General features: G+C 38.9%; 1 protein-coding gene across 1 annotated transcript; it reads left to right on the top strand.

The window, feature by feature from the left end:
• The first annotated feature begins 940 nt into the window (after nt 1-940).
• On the top strand, nt 941-25,973 carry UBE2J1 (ubiquitin conjugating enzyme E2 J1). The gene is made up of 8 exons (XM_036912203.2): nt 941-1,368; nt 8,446-8,519; nt 9,446-9,577; nt 11,663-11,747; nt 12,027-12,132; nt 14,702-14,831; nt 16,063-16,182; nt 21,244-25,973. Exons 1-8 carry the CDS (start codon nt 1,338-1,340, stop codon nt 21,520-21,522), a joined length of 957 nt encoding a protein of 318 aa, XP_036768098.1. The 5' UTR covers nt 941-1,337; the 3' UTR covers nt 21,523-25,973.
• Nucleotides 25,974-26,017: the final 44 nt, after the last annotated feature.

The following is a 26,017-nucleotide window of genomic DNA, read 5'->3' as shown; positions in this document are numbered from 1 at the left end:
TCATTGCTCCTCCTTTAGGCCTTCAGGACCCATAGTCCTCTCTTTCTCTCCATCCCACTCTTTTTGGACAATGAAGCAATACGTGTGTTAAAAAGAAAGGCCCACCATGGTCTCACTTCTGCCGGGCCAATCTCCAAACCGGGCTTAATACCTAGCCTACCTGTGGTCTCCACCTCTCCCAGAAATGTAGTCAGCCAGGAATTTTCTGGTCAGCATAGATAGATAATGTCACCTATGGCCTCTCCATCCCTAAAGGAAAGTGGGGTAACCCATCTGATGAGACCCTACCCTTGCCTCCCCTCACACGCAAACGTAGCATCGGAATGTTAATGGCGGGATCCTTTAGGACTCATTAGCTGCATCCATGCCACACGCTTGATACACTGATAAATGTAACCTTTGTACACAAACGTCTTGCTGCAGAGAACGTATTTAAGATGTCTCCAAAGGAAGGGGCTTTGGAGCAGTTTATCAGAGCACACTGATGGGCTTCTCTCTGGCCCCGAGCCTCAGAGTACGCATAAACTCTTAAATGTAACAGTTGTGTTGATTTCAGGCGCCAAGGGTGTCCTTTGAAGTTAAACCTTTCATATTTGTGCGCTTTCCCACAAACTCAATGTAATTTCTTTAGTTTTATTCAACAAGTATTAATTCTTTTTCTCAAACCCCCACAATGCTTACAAGTGTCTTGCATCTAATCACATGATCTGGGGGAAAAACTTACCAAATCCCTACTCAATCCCCTCATCACTGGGTTTCCCTTTTCCCTCTTAACTGCTCTTACCCCACAGCAAGTGGATCTAAAAACAAAGCGCTTCCCAGACTTCGCGTGCAGGGCGCGGGGCCGCTTCCGGCCGCGCGGGTCCCCGCGGGCGCCCGGGGACCCCGATGGGCGCGGGCCCGGCGGGAGGGCGGCCTCGGGGGGCCGGGCCCACAGGGAGGCGCGGGCGCCCTCTGCTCGCGCAGGTTCCGGAGCGGGCTTGGCGCGGCTGGCGGCAGCCGCTGAGGGACCGGCCGCCACGGGGCGCCTGCCACGTCAGGGCAACTTCACAAAACCCGGCGAGGGCGGGTGACGCAGGCGGGCGGCTGCGGCGGGGCTGCACGGCGGCCGGGCGAGGAGGCTGAGCGCCAGCCGCGCGCCCGGTTCAGCGACGCCCCGGCCCTCGGGAGGCGGGGGAGCGGAGGAGGAGGCCCGCGCCCGCCCCGCGCGCAGCCCGGGCCCCGACTGGGCGGCGGCCGGGGCCAATCGGCTCGAGCCGCGCTCGCACCCGGGCAGCGGCGGCGCGGAAGGGAGGCGGCGGCTGGCCGCGCAGCCGGGGCCGGGCCAGCGACCGGCCATGGAGACCCGCTACAACCTGAAGAGTCCGGGTGAGCGGGGCCGGGCCCGGGGGCGGCGCCGGCAGGGTGGGCCGCGAGGGCGGAGGGACTCTGGGCTCGGGGGCCCCGAGCTGCGGTGTCCTCGCGTCCGCCGCCACTCGCGGCGCCACTCCCGGTTTTGCGCTCTACGCGAGACCGCCGCCTGCCGGGGCGGTGCAGGCCACAGGGTGGGACGGCCGGGGGCCGGTCCTGGGAGCTGGCCCGCCGCGAGCAGCGCCGGACGCCACCCTCCGTCTGCGCGGCCTCGGAGGGCTGGGGCACAGGCTCATCATCCCTAAGAGCAGGTGTACAGGTGATTGATGTCCGTGGGTAATAGTTAACAGCCCCTTGCCGCTTCAGCACCCCGAATAGCCTCGTTACCCCTGCGTCGTCGCTGCCACTGGACTTGATTCGCTGTTTAACTCTCCCGCATTTTCTGGTTGCATAGATATCCTATTTGCGGCATTTGGGGCGAATCGAATTACAGACATAAAGGAAATATTCTGCACCAAACTAATTAAATAAAGAGCTAAGAAAACTAGTTAGTTGAGCCGTGTACTTTAGAGAGAGCCATGATTTTTGCCATACAGACTAATGTGTATCTCTATTCAGTCACAGAGATTTCTCTTACTGTATTTAATGTCCCTGTTTCATTCACAGAAGCAGCCCAAACAATCCTTGTCTTAAATTCTTTCCTGGTACATTATAAAGATGCAAGAGAAGTTAACCAGTTTTCTCATATTAAGGCAGGCTTGAAGTGAATCCCAGGGTTCTGTAAATGGTATTCATTCTAGCAGTACCTTGATAAATTTGTTAGGAGGGAGAAACTCCACAGTTCAGCTTTAAATGATAATCCTAAGATATTAGTGATGGTTTGATCAAAAGTGCTTCTCATTTTTTCATTCCAAAAAAGCAGCTTCTCAGCAGGAATCAGCAAGATTAGCATCCTTATGGAGAGAATTGACATAGTGAATCTTTGATTTTTTTTTTTTAATACTTAGGAATATTCTTAGATTCCAGAAAAGCCTGAGAATATTGAGAGAACTGAACTTTGTTAACTTGAATGCTGTCAGGCTAAGAAATGCTCCTACGTGACCAAGTGTGTATGTAGAATGGGTCATAACATTTTCCAGGGCACAGACTCCATTAAGTCTATGGATCTCTAAGAAAGAAATTTATACAATTCAATTTCAGTGGGTTCACGATCCCCCCCCACTCTAGCCCATCTCTTGAGAATGCCAAGAAAAAAAAAAAAGATCAAAGAGAAAAAGGGAAAGTAAACCTTAATTTTAAGGTGAGAGGTTAGAATGTTTGAATTGTTTAGATTGTGGTAGATTTAAATAAAACTATGTGGGTGAGAATGAATGGTGACTCTCTGGTCACATGGTACCAAGTTCCTGAGGACAGCTGAGGGATTTAGTGGAATGTCCAGCAAGTAATGCCAATGTGAGTAATAGTGCAGTTTGGAATGGAGAACTGGTGGGTCAAAGAGAACACTGCTCAGTTTTGATAGGTTATCGTACCTGAGATTATGCTAAGTGTTTAAAATTCTCTGGAATTTTGTACGTTTTCAAAGTATATGACCTATTCGTAGCTGTCTGAGCTTTGGCCAACATGCTTCAAGCTGTGTAATAAATTGCTTCTTCTTTTTGGTTTCCTTTCTTCAAAGGTGGTGAAAGGTGGTGTTGCTATGCTAAAAAAGAGATGTCTTAAAAATCTTTTTTTGTTGTTCTGTGGATCATTTGGAGTTCATGGGGAAGGAGAATTAGAGGAGATACAGGACTTAATGAAAATTGGAGGAGGCAGAGTACAAATGCTTCTTTGTTTTCTTAATCATGTGATAATTTTAGAGTAATTCAAATGTGAAAGGAAGTGAAAAACACTGCAGGATGTAAGAGATGTAACCCTTTTTCTCTCTGTCTGATGTGGTGCTGTCTTAGAGATATGAATGGGACAAATAAGTTAAGACAATACAGATAACTGGTAAGGGCCAGCATGCTAGCATGTGGTTAGTAAATTTGTTCATTTTGTAAGTGGGAAAACTTACTTCTATGTGGTTTTTCTGGAATGGAGTTGTGGGCAGAGCTCTGTGTGGGGCCACTTCATAAGCCTCTGACCAGTCCATCAGTAGTTGCCTCTGGATCAGGCCCCCTAATCCGTTTAAGGGTCTGCTCTGGCTAGGCATGTAGGATCTCGTAGTACAGAGGAGGGGACCTGTTTGTAAAGAACCTCCTGTGGCAGCTTTCCTGAGAAGGGGCCTGTGGCCTGTTGGGCAGGGAGGCCGATGCAGGCACTCACCACCTCTGCCAGAAGCCCAAGGGTTACCCTGTCCATACCCTTGGTGTCGACTCTACCTTCATGTTAATCGTTCTCAAGCTGCAACGTCCAATTCTGACCTTTCTGCTACGCTGTAGATATTAGAACTTGTGATTTTAACGTCTTCATCCAGATTTCCCACAGACTGAAAAAAATCTCTACAAGGTATTAAAACCAAACTAATCAGCTTCCTCTCTTCCCCTAAATTTGCACTTCACATAGTATTCCTTATCCCAGGGATTGACAGCAGCTAGGCACCCGTAGGAGTCGTCTTTGATCTCTGGGTCTACTCCTTTACTCCACCCCCTGCCCTGAAATACACACACACACATATACATGCATTCTACCGTGGGTCACAGTACACACAGACACACATCTACCTAATCATTCACTGTTGTCACCAGATCAAGTCAAACAAAACAAAAAGTGACTGAATTACTCCTCAAATTGAAAAACGTTCATTAGCTTTTTGATAGCTGTGAATAAGGTTCAAAGTAAACTGTTTAGCTTGGGATACAGGGCTGCTCATGCTTTGATCTTTGCCTTCCTCACTAGCCTCATCTACCACACCTGTGTCCCCAGCATTTTCACCTTCTGTCCATTTTTCCTGAGTGCCTCTCTGGATGGAGCAGCTCTTACGTATATTCCTTGGTTCCTGTGGGAGCCTCTGCTTGTAATGCCTTCTCTTTAATGCATCTGAAACTCCTATTAATTCTTTGAATTTCTTTAGGTTTCAGCCTTTTCCAGCTCCCCTGGGCAGACTAAGGTGATCCCTGTATTCATACATACGTGGGCAATGTTTGTTATGTTTTCATGTCTTTGTTTCTCACTATGAGCTTTTTGAAGGCAAGAAGCAGGTCTTGGTCATTCTTCTTTCTCCATCACTCAGACATTCTTTAAATCTTTATTCAGTGGATACTTTGCAGGGTCTTTCTGGGCAAAAACGTTAGTCCTTAAACATTTGTGTAAGTTCCTTCACTATGGGAGCAGGAAGAGGCAGTTGGGGAGCATGACATGGTTCACGTCCTCAATATACCCATCTCCTGCATTTACCCATGCTTTGGAGATCGATGATGCCCAGCTACTTGCTTTCCAAGAGACATAGATGCTTGAGAGACGGTGACCTGTAGACGATGCCTTTACTTGAGCTTTGTCTTCAAACTCCAGGGTAAGCCCAGTGAGCTAGCCCGGGCATGTGAAGAATGCTACTGCCTAGGCCCATGGAGCCTAGAACTTGGATCTAGAGTGATCAGGTGGCCTCCATAAAAAGGAAGAACAAGCCAAGCATGAGGTGCTCTCCGCCCCTCTTCCCAGGCACATTTCATCTCAGCAGGGTAGAGAGTTCCATTGAATAACCTTGCAAAAAGATAAGAGAGAAGCTGATTGGAGAAAGTTTTCTCTCTAGCTATGTGATAGCACAGGAGTACCAGGAGTGGCAGACTGCTCTAGCCCTAATGCCAGGCAGTGCTTTGAAACTTGACCATTTCATATTAGTGATATTTCTCCTTGGGAGCCAGGGAGCCATGCTGGGAGGCCAGCTACTTATGCGCAAGGCCTGGTTTTGTCCAGGGAGCCATTGAGAGGGTCTTATATCCCAGTTCATTTCTGACCTTAACGTTTTGTGATTCGAGGACGAGGGATGGGTGAAAAGGAAAAGGGAATTATGTGAAGAAATTATTGACTCCCATTTGACAGGAGTTAACATTGAGGCAGAATAAAATTAAATGACTTGTTCAAGGATTTAGAGCTACAAAACGTCAGAATCAGAAGTTCAGTGCAGTTCTAATACAGAGTCCATGTTCTTTTCACTAGGCATTTAAATCCAATATATGTTATTTCAGAAAAAAATAGATTATGAAAACACTAATCTTCTGTTCGGCTACGTGGCTTTAGCTCTCACATGAAATGTACCCGTGTGGCCTGTGAACCAATAAAATCAACATGTTGAGTTGTTGAGCCAATGATTGTTCCTTTAAATACATTGTTACAGCAATTCTGACCCTTTCATACGTCTCTCAAAATATCCAGGTATTATTGGGTGTTTATTTTCTTCTCTTCTATTGAATTGAGCTGAGTAAGGAAGAGGCAGAGAAAATGTGATAAGGGTATGAAATAACATAAAATATGACTTTTTCAACTTAATCATTTCAGCCAGCTAATGAGCAATGAAGGAAAAACAGTCTCCTTGGCATCTTTGCTGGCAGCAGCCAAACTAATTAACTTCATAACAGCTTCCATGATTTTACTTATATCTAATAATATTAATTTAAAAGAATGATTGTTTATATGGCTTTAAACCAGAGGTTTTCAATCTTTGTTCCATGGGCCTCTTAAAGAGAATATGCAGAAAGGTGTAAGTAGCCTGAAAGCCCTTCCATGCTCGCCTTTTCAACCATGTTCAGCTCTTAGACCTGTTTTACATGTAGAGGTTCTCATTTAACTTTTCTTTGAACATAGGATTTTATCTTATTTTCGTATAGGTTTGAAAACCATCGCCTTTAATCAGATTTTTTTGAAAGAGATTTGTTGGGGGCAGATAGTAAAATTCAGTTCCACTAATGTTTGAGTGCTTGCTATCTGTTAAGTCCTGAGGAGAATGCAGTGAAGTAGATTGTTTATCAGGAGAGAAAGGTGTTAGGAATTACAACTGAGATGAACTTTGTAAAAGATAAAATATAAGTTGCTATGAGGGGTTAGAGAAGGGAATTCAACCTAGTCTCTAAGTCAGTGGCTTCCAAACCTGACTGACCATTAAAATAACTTGGAGAATGTTTCTGGTCTCCGCATTCGGGACTCCTCATCTGTCCAGATGGGGATTTTTAGTCCTCCTCTGAGGGTAGACAAAGGAAGGTGTCAGAGAGGCCTTCCAGAGGACGTTCCTTAAGGCCCAGTGGAAGCGAGTCTAGATGAGGAGGTGGGGGGCGAGGGCGCGAGCAGTGCTGCCGTGCTGAGGAATGTGGTAAATGCTGTATCAGAAACGTGTACACATTGAGACACACTCTCTCCTCAAGTTCTAGACTCTAGGCGTTGTTCAATTCTTTGACTACCCCCACCTCTATAAGCTCCTTGGTAACCGAAATGATATTTTATTTTGGTTGTAGCTATAGCATCTAGTAAGAACTCAATAAATATTTGATGATCAAGTGAACAAAGACCCCACCTACAGGGGCCTAATTTAGAGTGGGAAATGAAAAAGAATATTAATAATTATGGAATAGGACAGTGACTTAACTTTCTTTTTCGTCTTAGGACCCCTTGATTAGAATGCAATTTTGTGCCAAAGTCCTGCTGCATACTGAACTGTTTCGTTTTACATTCGTGGGAGTTACTTCTCCGTTAACCTCTTTCCCCATAACGTTCCAACCTGTGCCTCCACCCGTTTTGTTTCCTCTGCCTGTTCATGCGCTCCTGTGTCTTTCTTTCAGATGTCAGTATCTGGTCCCTTTTCTCTTGTCTGCTGCCAGGTTAAGTGCCCACCTGGTACATATCTCTCTTAATGGCGTGTATTGAACTACATCAGTTGATTTTCAAGCAGAGTTTTGGGGAGCCTTGGGCTATCTGGCTTTTCCCTGGTTTTTCTACCCTATACTAGTATCCTGACATTTTTTAGCCCCTAAAACTTGGGATGAAGGCAGCTGGGAGAGCCAATAGGGAAGGAAAGATGTTACAGGTAAAGATGGGGTGACAGGCTGTCATTAACAGTCATTTATCATGGAAATAGAAGCTGTGCCATCGACTGAAAGAGGTGGAAGAGAAAAGGATGAGAAGTGAGTAAATAGGTGTGACATAGTCTTGGTGTGCTAGTTGGAGAAAGTGGGCCAGTGGACTGGCTGGAGAAATAGAGGAACTTTGAGTGGGGTTGTACCCCATTGATGATTGTTGACAGTAACTTTAATGGCGTCAATGTGTCTACCTCTGTGACTTTCAACTCCCTTCTGTAATCCTCAGCTGTTTGAGTATAGACACCAAATAAGAAGATGACTGGATTCGGTCAGCTAGGATTGAATTTTATTAGGGGAGTATGAAAGAGGGGCTCCTAAGAGGCAAACATGTCGGATAAAGAAGGAAATGAATGTAGGTATAGGTGCAGTACAAAAGCTTGTGAGGTCATAGATTGAAGGTTTTTATTAAGATGAAGATCACTTCAAAAAGGAATCACTTAGGGCTATGGAGATAGTGACCTCTGGGGACAGTCCCATTAAATTAATGCAAGATAGTGGGTGGTAAGTCCCAAGAAGTTGAAGATACAGGAAGTTTACTGTTCATGAGTATGAATCCCAGCAGTACATTTTGTTAATATAGACACTTGAACAAGGTAGAGTTGGACTGCCTGTGTTGGAATCCCAGCTCTGTCATTTTCTGGCTATGTGACCTTGGACAAGTTATGTAATTTTTCCCTGTCTCAGTTTGTCTGGAAAATGGGGATTAAAAACAGTACCTTTCTCATTGCATTGTTTTGAGGGTTACATGAGTTAATGTTTCAGTGCTACCACATAAGAAGTATAGAGAAGTACTTAATAAAAAAAGTGTCTTGATGAGACTTCCTTATGTATTTAATTTAATATATAACTCCTCTATTGCCTAGCTACCATTTCTTCCCCCCCAATTATTACTATTATTCCGCAATTAAACCTTTACCGTATACTCAGTTGAACTTGTCTTCTACACATTTTTTTTGTTGAAATAGGAACTTTTTCATTAAGTTTGTAAATGTATGCTAGTCACTTGGAAAAGTATGTTTTAAATGTCTCTATCTTACACATTTTATTTTAGCTGTTAAACGTTTAATGAAAGAAGCAGCAGAATTGAAAGATCCAACAGACCATTACCATGCACAGCCTTTAGAGGTTAGTTCCTGTCTCCATCTTCTACATGTGGTTTTGAATTTTGAATTCCTAAAATTGTTTTTTCATTGCTTGGATCATTACAGGTGTGTCTGATGTGGTTTATTGATAGATTGATAGAGTTTATTCCCTGTGTTGCCTGAGTATGTCATTAGCCAGTCTGAATCAGACATTTTAGAAGAAGCAGATTTTGGGTCTCCATAAAATGAGTCTCAGATGCCAAATTGTTTTAGGTCTCGAGTTGGAGGGAGGGAGGGAGGGGAAGTGGAAAAAACCCCAGAATCTTTATAGTTTGAAAGACCTAACCCTTTGAGGGGTCTTTGCAGCTGGTCTGGACTTTTTGCATAAGCATCTCTACCTCTCTTCATTCTTCACATCTGTAAAAGGAGGGTATTTAAAAGTACTCAGTCTGGTTTCCATTATAATAGAAAAAAATTTAATATATGTGCAAGTATTTTGCAAACTGTAAAGTACTTGGTAACTCTAAGATGATGTTAATAGCATAGGTATTAAAATAACCATTTTTAATAAGCCCTTAGGCATCTGTGAGGGATAATTTTTAAAAGTTTGTTAAAATAATCAAATTTATAGTAATTATTTGATTATACAATATCACTAGTTAGTATTCAAGGATTAATTTCCAGCTTAATTAAATATGTAATCTTAAATAAGTGCATAACAATGCTCAGATTTTTTAAATGTACTTGTTTAAAAAAGATTTTAACTCTATAGGACACGAAAGCTAGATTAAATAGCTTTATTTATAACTTTTATACTTAAAACACTTTGTGCATCAGAAACTATTCTAGCAATAATGTAAAACATTTAATTTTTCTTATCCAAGAATATTTCTAATACTCATTGATTAAAACAATCATAAGATAATGACTTTTAATGTTATTGATTCCTTTCTTACTGTTTTTATTCAGGATAACCTTTTTGAATGGCACTTCACAGTTAGAGGGCCCCCAGATTCTGATTTTGATGGAGGGGTTTATCATGGACGAATAGTACTGCCACCAGAATACCCCATGAAACCACCAAGCATTATTCTCCTAACAGTAAGAATTCTAGGCTTTTCTTTTTTTCTTTTTGGAGGGGCCTATGGATTTTATTTTATTTTTTATTAAAGTATCATTGATTATACAATCTTATGAAGGTTTCACATGAACAACAATGTGGTTTCAACATTCACCCATATTATCAAGCCCTCACCCCCAACTGCAGTCACTGTCTATCAGCGTAGTAAGATGCTATAGAATTCTAGGCTTTTTAAAATGCTTATGGTTTAACTCTTAATGGTGGCTGCAAAGTATAGTCAGAATATTTGTTTTCATTAAGAAGTAAAGTGGAACATTATTATAATTTTGCCTTTGGGGACCAGGCCTTGGTACTACAGTGTTTTTCCCCACAAAATAATTCCTTGGAATTATTGATGCTGATGAGCACATCATTGCCATCGCATGATTGTTAGGATTCAATGAATTAATGTATGCAGAGTGTAGGCACAGTGTCCGGCACATGGCAAGTACTCAGTGAAGGGTAGTGAATGTTTTATACCTCTTACGTGCCTTTCAACTTCCCACCTTTCTTACACTGTTCCTCAGCTTCTGCATTTTTACATAAAGCTCTTAGTATAAGAACTGACAGTCCTCAGTAAATTTTAGCTATATTATTGCTATTTAGATCTTAGAATTTCTCTGTCTTCACATGTTTTATCTCCAGGTGAAGGAAAACTATTGATCAAATTTTATCTTTGCTGGGTTGTTTTTCCATCATTAAATTCCTCTCTTAACTGTTAAGCTTCCCTGCCCTTATTTCTTTAATTTATGTCTGTTTAATGTATCCCCTGACCTTGAGTAAAAGCAAAAAAACTGCACAGAAACGTTTCTGTATCTCTGCTACCACTTTAAACTGTGTCCTATTTCTCTTAGATAACCTCCCAGGCTTCCTCGCTCAAGTTTAGCTTGTTGCGGCCTGGTTTCCACACACAGCAGCCTGCAGAAGCATGCTCATTGCACCAGTCTCAGAGACCAGTTTGAGAAATGCCCCTGCCTCTTTTTACTCTTCATCCTATTTCATCTAGTTAAACATCTGACACACATGGGGAGCAAATGGTGAAACAGAAAGGTTTCAGTTGTGTTAGGGTCACTTAGTTGCCTGACCGTGGGGAGAGCCAGTGGTCTAGGGGTCAGGCTGGTGCGTGAGGAAACGTGTGGCATGTGCTCTGGGCAGCAGCTGTTAAGCTACAGAAATGCTTCGGTGTTATGGCCATGCTTAGCATACTGGCTGAGAAACAGTGCTGCCCTCCTGATTTTTAACCTTTGTTCTTTCTGGTTAACATCCTCTCTTTTGAAAAGTCTTCCACACAACTTTCATTCAACAAATATTTATTAAGCACATGTCATGCACCCTGTGGGTATGGCAGAGAATAAGTCAAATCTCTGCCCGTGGGGAGCTTACATTCTTCATGCCTCTTCTTCTTCACTGTTCCCTTCTACAAGTGTGGATATTCGACAGGCTCAGACTTCCGCTCTTTTGTTTCTTTCAAATGGCTTCAACGATTACCTCTGTGAAGTCAGGTACCAAAAATGCAAATCTTCTGCCATCAATGTGTAGTAATTTCTACTTGTGTGGTGGACATCATCGAGATAGGGAGTCATGCCCAACAAAACTGTAATCATTATCTCTAGTCTTCCTGTCCTGTGGTCTTCTTGAGAACTTGTATCATTCTTCTGAAAGTCACTGCCGTCTCAGAGCCTTCCTCACCCTTGTCTAGTTAGGTGGTGCCTAGTCCTTAGCTTTCATCCTAGCCTCTGCATAGCTTCTCTTTGAGATCCTTCACTGAGCCTCGCACCATACTAGCCACAGAGGAGGACATCAGCACATCTTTATGTGTCATTTATTTAGCTTGCAGTTGTGCAACTCAGTTTTGAAAAGGTGCTACATCTAAAAACAGGTCATATTATACATTATTCAGGATCCAAAAAATATGTGTGGGGTGTCTATAAGAGGACAGAAATCTGTGTCCCTTTGGAGATTACATTCTTCTAAAATTACCTTTAAAAGTCATTTATATATAAAATACTATTATAAAACATTAAGCACATACATATATAATATCTAAATGCCTCTTTATTCCTCAGGCTAATGGGCGATTTGAAGTAGGCAAGAAAATCTGCTTGAGCATCTCAGGGCATCATCCTGAGACTTGGCAGCCTTCCTGGAGCAGTGAGTATTAACTTACAGTGAGTGTAAATCTTATATAACCTCACTCAGTTCACCATTGTAAAGTGTAATACTCTCTTGAGGCTAAAGCTGTTTCATGTAAATAATTTAATATTATTAAATAAATAATGCAAATTGCTTTTCCTAGATTTTTGCCACCATTTAATACATCCACCCTACTTGTACCTCTTCAGTGAAAGCCTGAGTCTTTTTTTCTTTTTCCAGAGTGAACAACCCAATTCTTTTTAAGCAACTTAGATTCATATTTACGTTTTATTTCAGTAAGAACAGCGTTACTAGCCATCATTGGGTTTATGCCAACAAAAGGAGAGGGAGCCATAGGTTCTCTAGATTACACACCCGAGGAAAGAAGAGCGCTCGCCAAAAAGTAAGTTTTGCATTTCATTCTTTGTTAAGATCCAGAGACTATTCTGGATAATGGCTATTAGAAGACAGGCCTTGTCTCTTTGTGAGTTACTTTGGCAACATGATCTGGTCTTAGTTTTGCTATTTTAGAAATCAGTTCTATCAATTTACCCAGGGGTGACCAGATTTCATTCTACCTAGTTTTAGAAAGTAGTTGATAACCATCAACCTACAGTCAGGGGTATATTCTCCTAGAAAACAGTACTGGTCATTTGTCTCCACTTGAACAGTATTTCAGATGGAAAAGAACCAAAGCAATTATTTGTATATAGTTTTCCAGAAGATTGAAAGCTCCTTGAGGGCAGGAAGGGAATCCATTTTATCCATCTTTTGTATCTACATTATCTGGTTCATAGCAAATGCTCAAGAATTGATCTGGAATAAAGCAAAGATTTTCTTTATCAGTTGTGATTTCCCAGTAGTATTGCCTTCTTGGTTTTTTTCAGGTGCATTCTGTCTGTATAGTCCAGATTAGTCATTAGATTCTAAGTAGCCTCTCCTCTTAGTAGTGCTAAGACTTAATTCTTGATTTTGATCATTTTTCCTGTTCTGGACTCTGCTGCCTGTAGGGGCCGGCCTACGGCCGAGGCTGAGTCCCACTATGGCTGAACACCGCCCTTCCACTCTAGTTGACCAATGCCCTAAGGTGGCGCACGCTTCCTGGGCGCCACCCTGCCTGGTTTGGTGGCATTAGCATAAGGAAGTTGCTCCTATAGGCTTGCATGATCTTGATCACCATAGGCCAGCTTCCTTTATATAAGGCATAAGCAGGAAAGAGAAGCACTCTCTCACTCACTCACTCTCTCACTCTCTCACTCATTCTCTCTCAATCTCTGTCTCTCTCTCCTCTCATTCTTCCTCTCATTCGCTCCCCCCGGCTGTTGCTTCTTCTCACTCACCTTCTCCCGGCCTTCCGAGCAACAATAAACAACTGAAGTGAACCAGGTCTGTGTACGTATCGCTGTCGTCACCGTCACAAGGGGCGAACGCGGTAGCTGCCTACCACCTTTCAGACATTTTATGTTAATAAAATTATAGTGTATTTTATCTAAGCCCAGCCCAGAATGGACCCCCCACAGATGCTTATTAAATCAAATAGATTTTAGTATCTGAAAGATTTGTTAAACTCCCTGGTTTCATTAACATCTTTTCTTTTTAAATCTTATTCCAAGTTCTAGGGGTGTATCTTGAAGCTACTAGTCACAAATTTTAACAAGTATTTTGAATATATAGCATTTGTTTTTATTTGCATTTTGATGTTAGCTTTCTTTCTTGATACTTTTATCTAGTTCATTTCCTGTACAAGGTTAAGAAAAAGAATTTTTTTTTGTTTTCAGTATATATATTCTAGGTTCTTAGTCTATGACAGAGGCTTTTTAAAAACTTCATATTTTTGTGTTCATCCGTGGTAGCATACTATCCTTGTGGATAAATGAATATATTCAAAATAAACATTAAGTTTCATCTGACTTCTCAGTTAAAAGTGGACACATTTTAAAGCAAATAATACAGATGCAACTGATTTTCAAAAAGATACGGACAACATATGCTGCTTTTGGTGAAACAAAAAATACTCAACAAACACTAAATTAATGCTTTTACATATATTTTATTTTCATGAAGTCATTTATTAAATTTAAATAGCATGTTTTTTAAGACCTACGGCTTTTATTATGTTAAACTAGAACTATGATAAAATAATTTCTTAAAAAGAATTTCAGCAATGTTACAATACATATTTCTATATATTACACATTTTTACTTCTAGTTATGCAAATCCCTAGCACTCTTTTGAGTGTTAAGGTACTTTTGGCTGTGTCTGGAGTACAAAGTAGAAAATGAAAACAAAGAAAAACAAATAAATCTTAGGAAATAGCCTAGTTGACAGATTTATCTTGAGTCTCTACTTAATATAATGAGTGAGAAATTTCATAGTTTCTGGATTTTCTATGAGTTTTCCATCTTTCAAGTTGTACTGCTATTTCAATGAATAAGATTTGTTATTTTTATTTTTTATTATTTGTTATTCTGGAAATACCTGTAAATTCTATTTTTAATGGTCTTCTTTTATGTATATTTTTACTAAAGATAATTCAAGTTTTATAATGGACTTTTTTATACAGGCTTAAAATAGACTATGTATGATCTTGACATTGTAGTTTGACAATTTACATACTTTGTCATATACATTTAAAGCTTATTTTTATTTAGATATTGGAAAAAAATGGATCTAAGCCCTGGATACTTTTTTAATTTTAGATTTTTTTAAAAATTGAGATATAATTAACATAGTGTTTGTCTTTTTAAAAAAAAATACCAGCCTAACTTGTGTATTTATCTCAGAACTGCAATTATTGCCATAATTGTCAAATTTGCATATAGGTGTATGTGATACGGAATTATCCAGTGTTCTTTTTTAAAAAATGTCATCAGTATTTGAGTGTCTTGAATTAACCAGTATTCATTTATACCCAAATTCAATTCAATTAAGTATTTGATTTATTCCCATCAAAAAAATTATTTCCTACTAGATCACAAGATTTCTGTTGTGAGGGATGTGGCTCCACCATGAAGGATGTCCTGTTGCCTTTAAAATCTGGAAGCGACTCAAGCCAGGCTGACCAAGAAGCCAAGGAACTGGCTAGACAAATCAGTTTTAAGGTACTCTAAATTCATAAATAAATTCTAATTATGTAGCCTTTTTGTTTACTGCCAAATTCTGGATAGAAGGTAAAGCACTATAGTTCCATTGGGAAAGGTTTTTACAAATAATTTTTTCTTATTACAAAACTAATAGTACACATTCACAAAGACATTGTAGCTTGTGGTTCAAAACTTGAACTCTGGTGTACAATACCAGGGCTCAGATTTCAGCTTGCTGCGTATTAGTGGTAGGACATCAGACAAAATATTTAACAACTCTGTGCCTTTTTCTCATCTGTTAATAAAAAAAATGTTACTTATCTTGTAGGATTCTTATGAGGATTAAGTATTATATTTAGAACTGTCCCTGGTACTTAATAAATTTTAGCAATTACAGAAAATGTAGATGAGCAATAAGAAGAAACTAACAATCATGCATAATCCCATCCCACAGAAATACTGTAATTAATATTTTGGTATATCCCCTTTATATCCTTTTTTCCACATGTATTTTTACCTAAACATAATTACTTCTGGAATTTAGTTCCATTAAAAAATGTCAGCCTGCGTTAAGCAGCATGCTAGCTCTTCACCTCTCTGCATCCTGCCTGTCCTTCCATTTCCAGTTCTTGGGAGAAGTGTTTCCTTCTATTTTGGTCTGACACCTGGAAGAACAGTGGTTAATAAAAAAAAAAGTTGGTTATTTTCTTTCTCCTGAGGATCCATCCCTATTGTACTTAAAATTACTCTCTGAAAGTCTTTGGGCCAGGTGAGTTTTGTAGATCAGAATTTCAGATTTTAGAAAATATCAAGCATATACCATATGTTAATACCCAGACTGGGATTTGGGGCAGCACCTCATAATCAAATCTGTTACTATTTCCTCTGCAAACCTGGAAAAATTTACACTAATGTAGGATAAAAACTGTAATGTGGGATAAAAGCCTGTCATGTCAGACTTTGCCTGAAAATCATAGAAAGCTAGGTTTTAGAGGTTTGTTGGAATTGTGGACTGTGAACCGTGGGTGTTAGTTTTCCTCCTCACTGAGAAGCAGCTCCTGGAGAATAGGTGTGTCTATGCATCTTCCTGTAACACCTCACACAGTGTCGGACGCCAGTGCTGAATGCTTAACTGCTGATAGTTGATATTAAAGTAGCAATTAAAATAAATCCAAGAGAGGATTTTTTAGGTTGTGAGTTATTTTGTACATTCTTCTTGTAACTGCTCTTGGGTGTATCTTTTTTATAGGCAGAAGTCAATTCATCCGGAAAGACTATTGCTGAGTCAGACTTAAACCACTCTTTTTCAATAAATGATTTACAGGATGATATACCTACAACATTCCAGGGTGCTACAGCCAGTACATCGGTATGGCCCTTGCCTTTTACATGTATTTTCTATATCATTATCATTGTTTTCAATAGAAGGGGGAGATCTCTAGATGATGTCTGATTATTTTGCTTCTCCTAGCGGTTGGATTCTAGTCTATCTGTCCCTCTAATGAATTATATTATCCTAAGCAAATTATTCATATGTTCTGGGCCTTCTTTTCTGTTAAATGGGCAGGACTAAATAGTTTTTAGGCCCTATTGTCCCTCTAGAATTCTGTGATTTCTCTGAAAAGTTAGTTTTATTATAGTGCTAGACTCTGAATAAAACAAAATATACATACATTAGCCACTTTCCAAATAGACACTCTGTATTTGGCAGGTTGATTAAGGTGTTTTAAGGCACTGACTTAAAGGCCTGGAACCAAAGATTTGCCTTAGATCTGCTCTGTTAGTAAAGCCACTGGTCACACATGCTCTCAAAATTTATGTTTAAGAAAAAATAAAAATAAAATAAAATAATTTATGTTTAAGTCATTCAGAACTAAATTTAAAATTCAGTTCCTGAGTCACACTGGCCACATTCCAGGTTATACATAGCCACATGTGGCTAGTGGTACCATATTGGACAGCACAGATATTGAACATTGTCATTATTTCAAAACGTTCTCTATAAACACCCTGCCGTGTACATAGTAAGTGTCCAATAAATGTTTATTGAGTAAATGATTAAATGAATGCTGTGGGTCTTGTTAGTTGTGCCCTGATATTTTGTCTAACTACTGGTGGACCTAGGTCATCAGAGAGTCTGAATAAGAAAATGTGACTGGATTATTGCCATAATCAGGATTTTAGGAAAAAACATTGACTTACTTTATATAAAAGATGGAACTGTCTTTGGGTAACATGCTGTATGGTTGCGTAGCCATATCTTTCCCCCCCATCCAGTTTATAGAGGATTTTAAAAGGTCAGGAAAATTAAAATAGAAGCTGAGCAAATACAGATTTGCCTTTTACCTAAGAATAACTACTATAAAGTGGGACTTAATAGTCCTGAGTGGTTCTCCTATTCAGAGAGGGAGATGGGCAGAGGGAAGTAGGTTGGAGGAAGTCAAGAGAGAGTATATAGGTGGGGGATGAGGGTTAAATTCGTTTTTAGGTAATCCCCATGTAATTGCAGAGGGATGTAATGAATAATCACTGTAGGTTTTAGATTGAAATACTAAAAAAAAAATCTGATTACTTTTCACTTTTAGACTTCACAAATAGTTTTTAAAAAGAACCATTCTATTACGGAGAGGAGTGTGATGAACTTTTTCCACCCATAAGGATGGTCTCCTAATGCTTGTGATGTATTTAAGTCTGTCTGTAGTTTATTTTAAATCTATGTCAAGTCCCCCTGTTGTATATTCCAGTTGTAACTTATTTTATAATTAATTATTGTCTATCTCACTTCCCCAAATGTTAAGTTCCTTGAGGATCAAGCCTCTCTACTGTACTGTGTCCCCAGGGCCTGGCATAGTGCCTTGTATATAGTAGCTGTCAATACATGTTTGTTGATTGAATAAATGAATTTAGAGTTGGCACTTTTAAAACATACTAGGAATACAGGAAAAGAAATCAAAAAGAGTAAATTAAATAGTACAAACAATAATATTACTGTTGTATTTTGATTTTAAAGTACACTCTTATTTTAAAGTATGTAAAACTTCATGAACTCTAGAATTCTTTTCATTTTTTTCTAGAATTCTTTTTTATAGGTACAGGTAATGGATTGACATCAATTCTTGTTAAAACAATGACAAGCAAAAAATTGTCTACAATTGAAAGTTAAGCTTTTAATTACATTTACATGTAAATTATCTCAGTGTGATTATATAACTTGATCACTGTGGCAGTAACTGAAACCTGGTTTTGGCTGTGGGAGGCATGCAAGTGTAACATAAATATAAATTCACTAAAATGTTATACATCAAATCCCAGATAAGCTATATTTTTTTAGCCTTGAGGGGGTGAGAGATTGCCCAAAGTCTAAATACTGCAGATAACATCAGACCATCTGTTAACTTTTGATGTAGATTCTTTAGCTATGTAGATATGGGAAAAATACTGATAGTACTTTTATGTTCTTCCAGTCTGTCAGATTTTTTTCCTCTTCCCAGGGATTGAGGTTCTGAATAAGCCATTCCATTTTGTATTAAAAGGCAAATAGAAAACTCCCTCACAGGTGCTTGTTACTAGATTATTATAGAAAAACTGATATGTATTACAAGGGATTTATCTGTGAGATTAGTCTCTTTTTTTAATTATTTTTATTTTGATATTGTTAATGTACAATTACTTGAACAACATTATGGTTACTAGACTCCCCCCATTATCAAGTCCCCCCCACATACCCCATTACAGTAACTGTCCATCAGCGTAATAAGATGCTATAGAATAATTACTTGTCTTCCCTGTATATACTGCCTTTCCCTGAGGTTAGTCTTTTTAATATTTAAATTAAATTTAATTAAAATTAAATACAAATATCACATACTTCCATCTTCCTAGAAATGGTTGCTTTGTCTTAATTAAGAAAATGGAAACTATTATGACATAAATCTTTGTTCTGTGATATGTGTGTTTGGACAAGTTAAGGCAAACAGCAAAGATTTAGAATTTCTACCACCAAATCTATAGCATTTTGAAAATGTTAAAGTGAATTTGATTCTCTGTCTGGAATTTCAGTATGAACTACCAAAATTTAGTGCAATTGTCCTTTGACTCCAAATAATCTAGGTTCCACCGAGTCTTTGCCCTTGGGGTCATTATAGTTTTCTCTTGATGTGGTTGTTTTAAATAGGAAAATTCTTAGAAATTTATAGTATCATAGCACTAGGTTGTAGCTAGTAATAATACCATTCAGAAGGCATCTCAAATACATGAGCCTAATTAAAGCATATCTATATAAATATTTCCATTAAGTGCATGTACTAAAATATCTGAAGTCAGTGTTTTAAGGGATTGTTGTTCTAAATACGTTAATGATACTGATAAAGGTCTGAAAACCTGTCCTAAGACATTTTTTTTTTACCTAAATCTAGTATCTCCAACTAGTAACAATATTAATAATAACTAGCATTTAGTAAGCAGTTGTATATCTTAAGCATGTTCTATCATTATCCCAATGTTTAATCCTCACTACTACTGAATTGGATGTTATCCTCACTGTACAGATAGATGACTTAGGTTAACTTGCATGGAGTCTCACATCTGCAAAGTGGCCAAGCCAGCCTAGTAATGATGAGACTCCGTTTTAGTTACATGGCAGGTTAGTGTTCTTCCCTCAAATCTGTGGGAAAAATAACATGTCCAGAATAAAAGCTTTAAGCTGAGTCAGTCTCTTGTGTTAGTTTCTGGATTGATAGCACCATCATGTTTTTTATTTTCCTGAAGGACCCATTTTCCTGTAAGCCTTGAGTACTTTTGCTCACTTTTATTTTCTTGGCTGAGTAGTTAGAAGAATGAGAGATTTTAAATGGAGTGTTTTGTATTGGCTGCTATAACTCAGTTCATCTCAATGAGTATTAGGTCGTTATATGATGCCTGTTACAAAGGAAGAAAGATCTCATAAAATGCTGCAGCATTGTTGTGTATCTGCTCTTTTCAATTAGCACATTGCTTCTGGGAGTCCTGGTGTATGAAGCCCAAGTTCATGCAACTCTAATTCAGTATCAGTGCTAACTTTAATTTTTAACTGAAATAGTTAAAAATATTATAGTTCCTTTCTACCTCTATTACAGGTCACTATATTTGAGTGCTTCCAAAGAATAGTTTTAAGTACTCAGATTTTTTGTACATTTTAATGTTGAAATGAATGTCATATTGAAAATGTAATTTCTTCTGCAGATAACTTATACCAGCAATTTTCCCCCTAATGTTTATAGCTATTGCCAAGAAAAAGCCCATCCTATAATCTTTTAAAAAAATATATTTGAAATACATTATTTAATACCTTTTTTTTCTAAATACTGATATTTTCTCTAGTGGAAAGTATTTTAAATGTTTTTTATTTACTCAGTTTTTCAAGTTATTCCGAATAAAAGATGCATTCTTATTTTTTTGAAAAAAATGTATATTGGCACTAATATAGTCAGTATAAAGTTCTCAGTAAAAGAATTAAAGGCCATTGGGTTATTAGAGGTAGAGTCAAGGCATCTATATAAATAAAAAGGAATTCATACTTTATAGAATTTTCTTGTCAGTAAACCCCATTTAGATTTTGAATCACTTGGTACCACAGTTTGGTTATACTTGACGCAGCAGGCATTGAAAGGACAGAAAGCAGTTGACATCCAGTGCTTTGTGGGGCAATTAATATGCCAAAGTAGAGGACACACTGAGTCTCCCACAACTACCTCCAAATTTTTCTCAGTGCAAAACTGGAGAACTCTTGACGATGTCAAGTAACAAAGTTCATGCTTACCATACATAAAGAACGCAGTTCAAGCACAGAGTAAAGGGTTCTTCTAGACTTGTGTTCAGTTCAGTTGATAGGAGTTGTGAGAAAGCCTGCTCTGAAAACCACAGCTAATTTTTACAACAACATTGCTATGAAGAATGCACAATTTGAAATGATTTCTTAGGCTCTGTGATTAGTGGTGGAAGCATGATGATGTAGTAAGATAATATTGAAAGAAACCTGAGTCATGAAAGGCACTATTGAGAGTTGCCTTTTTTGCAATTTATCATGGCAAATGTTCAAGCAGAAAATAGAAATCAAACTGCCTCACCCAGTGGCTCTCCTGAAAGAAGAGTGGGGCCCAGATGCCCAGCAGGTACTGCTGGGGTTGCAGCTCAGGAGAGCACAAAGCCATGTGTGGACAATGTGGGTAAACTGTGTCCTTGTCTTGTGGCTGCTGAGTTCCTCCTCCACCTCGTGAGTACTCAGAGTAAGTTGTGTTCCTGGCTTACTCAGGAGGGTCATTCAGGTAATTCTTGGTAGTTTTGCCCTGGGTCATATTTAGTGCTTTGAGATTCTGCATACTTTTGAATAGATAACGGGTATTATACAAGTTTTCTTGGCCAATTTTAAGCACAATTTCTAAAAACTTCCTAGTATGGAGTCCAGAACCCCTCGGCAGCCTCCCTTCAACAACCTGCCCAACCTGCAGTTAAGAATACCTCCATGAGCCCTCGACAACGCCGGGCGCAGCAGCAGAGTCAAAGAAGGTCATCTGCTTCACCAGACGTAAGCCAGGGCCAGCAGCCAAGAGGCCACCACACTGATCACGGTGGATCTGCCGTACTGATTGTCATCTTGACTTTGGCGTTGGCAGCTCTTATATTCCGGCGAATATATCTGGCCAATGAGTACATATTTGACTTTGAATTATAATATTGTTTTGTGTCTTAAGAGCTGTGACTCAACTGCTTCATTAAACATTCTGCATTGGGTATAATCTAAGAACTGTTTACAAAAAGATTATTTTCTACTTACCCTTCATTCCTTTTTTGATCCTTATAACTTCAGTATAAATATAACTAGACATTCAGACTTGTCCTGCTTAGTTTAAGAGACTGGAAGTTGAAGTCCCTTGTCCCACCAAATGACCTGTTCTACAGGGATAGAGTTTACTGTTGTTTCTCATGCCTTGGCTTCTCTTTATGTAAATTTGTGATACTCTTCTGTATAACCCTTAGACATTTTGGATAAAAGATGGTGTTTTAAGCTCCAGTGAGTATTACTAGTTACTCAATGCCAGTTATTGAGTACTCTGTTTCTGTAGAATGATATAGGGATATGAGTTGAAAAGGGAAAATAAAACCCGTCAAATAACTTGCTTAAAATATCACTCAAGAAACATACTGGGATTGCCCATTCTATAACTTTGTGTTGTAAACATTCTTCAGTGAAAGTAGCTGTTTCATTCAAACATCTATGAGGAAATGAGATTATATCTTTGTTATTGGATGTTACTTGACTAGAGAATAATGCATTGTAACCACTTTGTTATGCTGTTATCCCTTCAGTACACACACAAGATTCACAAAGGAAGAAAACAATCCTCCATCGAGCTTTGTTTAAGGAAGGAAAGGTCCAGTCCAAACCAATTCTTGATTTTCTTCCAGTAGTTAAGTGGGAGGATCTTAAGATTTTAATGTTTGCTCTGCTCTGAATTGTCTCTGTTGAGATGTATTGTAAGCCTAGCTTTGTAATCAGTACAAATTTAATTATTTCAGGAATATGCATAATGTTGATATACTTCATGTACCATTTTAATAGAAAAGCCCAGGGCCCAAGGAACAGTGAAAGAAGTTAGAAAAACCCTTACTTAGAATTGCCCACCTAATCAAAGCCCAAGAAATAATTTTCAGTGCAAAATCAATATATAACTTAATGCTAGTCAGCTTCACAGACTCTTAGTAGATAATTTTATCATCAGAATGCCTGCCAAGAACATACAATCACAGGTAAACATTGCCTTCAGCATATTTAGCTGCAGCATTAAGGGCATTATTGAGAGTATTATTAATGAAAACATAATTTTTAAATGCAGGCAGTCCCCAGTTTTCAAATATGTTATGCTGTAAAAGTGCATTTGTGTTAATTTTTTTTTGTAACTCAATGTTATAAGTGTTTTAGGTTTTAGACAAGTCCACAGAAGTTAGTCCATAATGTATCTTGAATACTTTGGGGGATAGTATTCATAAAGTCCTTATGTGGTTTTAGCTAACTGAAATTATGGGCAAGATAGAAACAATTTGTAAAATGATTTTAAAAGCAAATTCAATTTTTACTCCTGCTATTGGCCTTTGGTTCTATTAATTCAGACACAATTTCTGTTTTCATCTTAGAGCCAGTTCTTTTATGTCTGCATTTAAAATAAGAACCTAATTGTGTACCATTATATAATACATAGTTGTATACTTAACTTTAATAAATAATCATTTTTAAAGTATTTACAGATTGTTTCTGTTGTATCTACAGCTGAAGTTGGGTCTAAAAAGCCCAAGGACTTTATGAAGACCTCATATGTCAGGGAAATTGTAGGTTACCATTTTAAAACTTTATTGCCATGAAAAAGTACATTCTGAAGTCTTGGTTTGGAACACGAGATTTTAGAAATACTGGTTCACGGTTGGTGGTCTCCTGGCAAGAAGTCACTGACCCCTCCAGGAAGACCAGGCAGTGTTATCACCTGAGAAGAAGGAAGTCCCTATGCTGTCGACCTGTGTGAGATTAATCATGTGCTACAAACAGTCTTCCCTCTGTTTCTCTCAGTCAGACTTGAGTCAGCCTCTGAATTTATATGATTTTGTTGCATGGTTCCATGGGGTGTTAAACTGTACTTTAAAATCGATAAAGCCAAGAAGATTTTGCATTGTGCAGATCTTTCTCTGTCTCATTGCCTCTCTTCCCGCAGCTGTCAGCTGACAGGCCTCCTCGGTTGCCCTGGGTTTTTTAGCCCCTGATACATGTATCTGAAAGTGGCATCCTTTTTTGCTCCTCTTTCAGCTCACATGCTACCTAAAAATCCTTGTCAACCTGACCTCCATTGTGGAGTTAATAAGCAAAACTGATCTTTGGGGCCACTCTTTCTCAAACCTCCCTGAAGAGCTTCTTCAGAAAACTATCTTTAAAGCCCTATTTAACCCCTTAAATATAGCATAGGGCCAAAACAGATGACTGATCTGGTAGATGAAGGTTTAGGACTCCTTCCCTTAATCCTTAGATTTTGGTGACTTGTGGCTTTTTTCTTGACCAACCCAGCCCATGACTACATTTCAAAGTAGTTGAAATAGCGTGCTTGAAAACATACCTATTTCATCTGTAACTGTTCAGGCCAATGCAGCCTTTCCAACTGTATGTATTGTGGGGCTTTTATGTAGCACTTTACATTTTCATGCTGCTTATTGTTTATTCTACTGAAATAAATGAATTTCATCAAAATTCTCAACTATTTTTAAAAAACCTTTAAAAATTGTTTATTACTTTGATTATAGAAATACAAAATTTCCTATTTCAAGAGAATAAGAAGTCTTTATTATTTCTGGCTATGAATACATTTTCTGATATCTTGAGACCTCCCATTTTTGTAATCCGGTCAGTGAACAAGCAAACCTCACACATATTGAGCAGAAACCTAGGCTGAATTACTGAAAAGCCTGTATTGTTTAATTACTTGCAAGTAAGTATATGTGAAGTAAATGCATTTAAGCGGGCCTGACTTAACAAAGAATAAGGGCACATTAAAGTATGTACTATTAAAGCCTTTGTGGGTGGCTGCACATTGCTCACATGCTGTTTGGAACACCTCGGACAGTTGCCTTGAGAACTAGTTTGAGCTGCTCAATAAAACCAGTGACTTTATTCATACCTTGCTTTGACCAGAGGTTGTATTCTCTGTGTCATTCGTTCTTACCTCCTGCCCATCCTACCTCCTTGGATATTCTCTCACATCTTTCCACTTCTCTTCGTGCTCACCACCACTTTACCAATTAGCCATCACCTCCTCTGTTCTAGTGCAGTAACCTCCACCAAGTGTCCAGTCTTGCCCCATTCATCACATTGAAGCCGGAGTTATCTTCAGTGCACAGATCTGACCCCATCTCTCCCAGTGTCCCCTTAATGTGGGACACAAGGCTGTGTGTGACGACAAGTTCCACCCAGCTTTCTGGCCTAATAACTTCACTGCATATGTGTGCTAGGTCCTTTCCACAACTCTGATCTTGAGCCACAGGGCCCAGTCCCCTCCCCTGAGAGAATTGAACAAATGTTAAAGTTTCACACCCACTGCCTCACACCACATACAAAAATTAAACTCAATAGATTTAAGACCTTAATATAAGAGCAAAAACTAAAGTCTTAGAAGAAAACAGTTAATCTTTGTGGCCAGGGTTAGGCAGTGGTTTCTTAGGTACGATATCAAAAGCACAAGCAAGCAAAGAGTAGATAAATTATAATTCACCAGAATAAAAAAACTTGTGTTTCAAAGAATACCATTAATAAAGTAAAAAGGACACAGAAAAGGAGAAAGTATTTGCAGATCATATACCTAATAAGAGACTTGCATCTAGAATATCTAAAGAACTCATAACTTAATAATAAAAAAAACCTGATTAAAACATGGCATAGGGTTTGAATAGACATTTGTACAAAGAAGAAATGGCCACTAAATAGGAAAAGATGCTCAACATCATTAGTCATTAGGGAGATGCACATCAAAACCAGCGAGACCGCTTCACACACATGATGGCTAGAATAAAAAGTATTGGTGAGGATGTGGAAAAATTGGAGCTCTCATACCTTGCTGGTGGAAATGTAAACTGGTGCAGCCACTTGGAAAAATTGGTAGTTCCTCAGGAAGTTAAACATAGAGTTATCATTGTGACTCAGCAATTCCACTTCCAGGTATATATCCAAGAGAAATGAAGACGTTCACACAAATTTGTACACAAATATTCATAGCAGCATTGGCTGCCATTAACCAAGAACTGGAAACTCAAATGCCCAACAACTTATGAATGGATAAAGAGATGTATTATACAATACAATGGAATATTGCTTGGCAATGCAAAAGAATGAAATTTTAATACATGATTCTATTTATGTGAAATGTCCAGATTAGGCAGGCAAATCCATACAGACAAAGTAGATTGGTGATAGCCAGGGAAGGGGGAAGAGAACTGGCTGCTAATGGGTGTGAGGTTTCTTTAGGGAAATGAAACTGTTCTAAAGTTACATAGTGGTAATAGTTGCACAGCTCTGAAATACTGAAAACCATACATGAAAGTACATCTATGGTATGTGAATGATATTGCAATAAAGCTGTTATAAAAAAGTTACACTTATCTCCAACTGTGATTTTTCTCCCTACTGTCATCACAAT

The sequence above is a fragment of the Manis pentadactyla genome, chromosome 12 (assembly GCF_030020395.1).
Source record: "Manis pentadactyla isolate mManPen7 chromosome 12, mManPen7.hap1, whole genome shotgun sequence".
NCBI classification, from domain to species: Eukaryota; Metazoa; Chordata; class Mammalia; order Pholidota; family Manidae; genus Manis; species Manis pentadactyla.
The sequence above is the reverse complement of the archived record's forward strand: the minus strand, read 5'-3'. Positions and strand labels throughout refer to the sequence as shown.

What these genes read in the sequence shown, in the direction of transcription:
- UBE2J1 (XM_036912203.2), top strand. Translation starts at nt 1,338, where the DNA reads ATGGAGACCCGCTACAACCTGAAGAGTCCGG. An exon ending in CTAGACAAATCAGTTTTAAG is followed by an intron (nt 14,832 to 16,062) that starts GTACTCTAAATT and finishes TCTTTTTTATAG; the next exon opens with GCAGAAGTCAATTCATCCGG. An exon ending in GTGCTACAGCCAGTACATCG is followed by an intron (nt 16,183 to 21,243) that starts GTATGGCCCTTG and finishes AAAACTTCCTAG; the next exon opens with TATGGAGTCCAGAACCCCTC.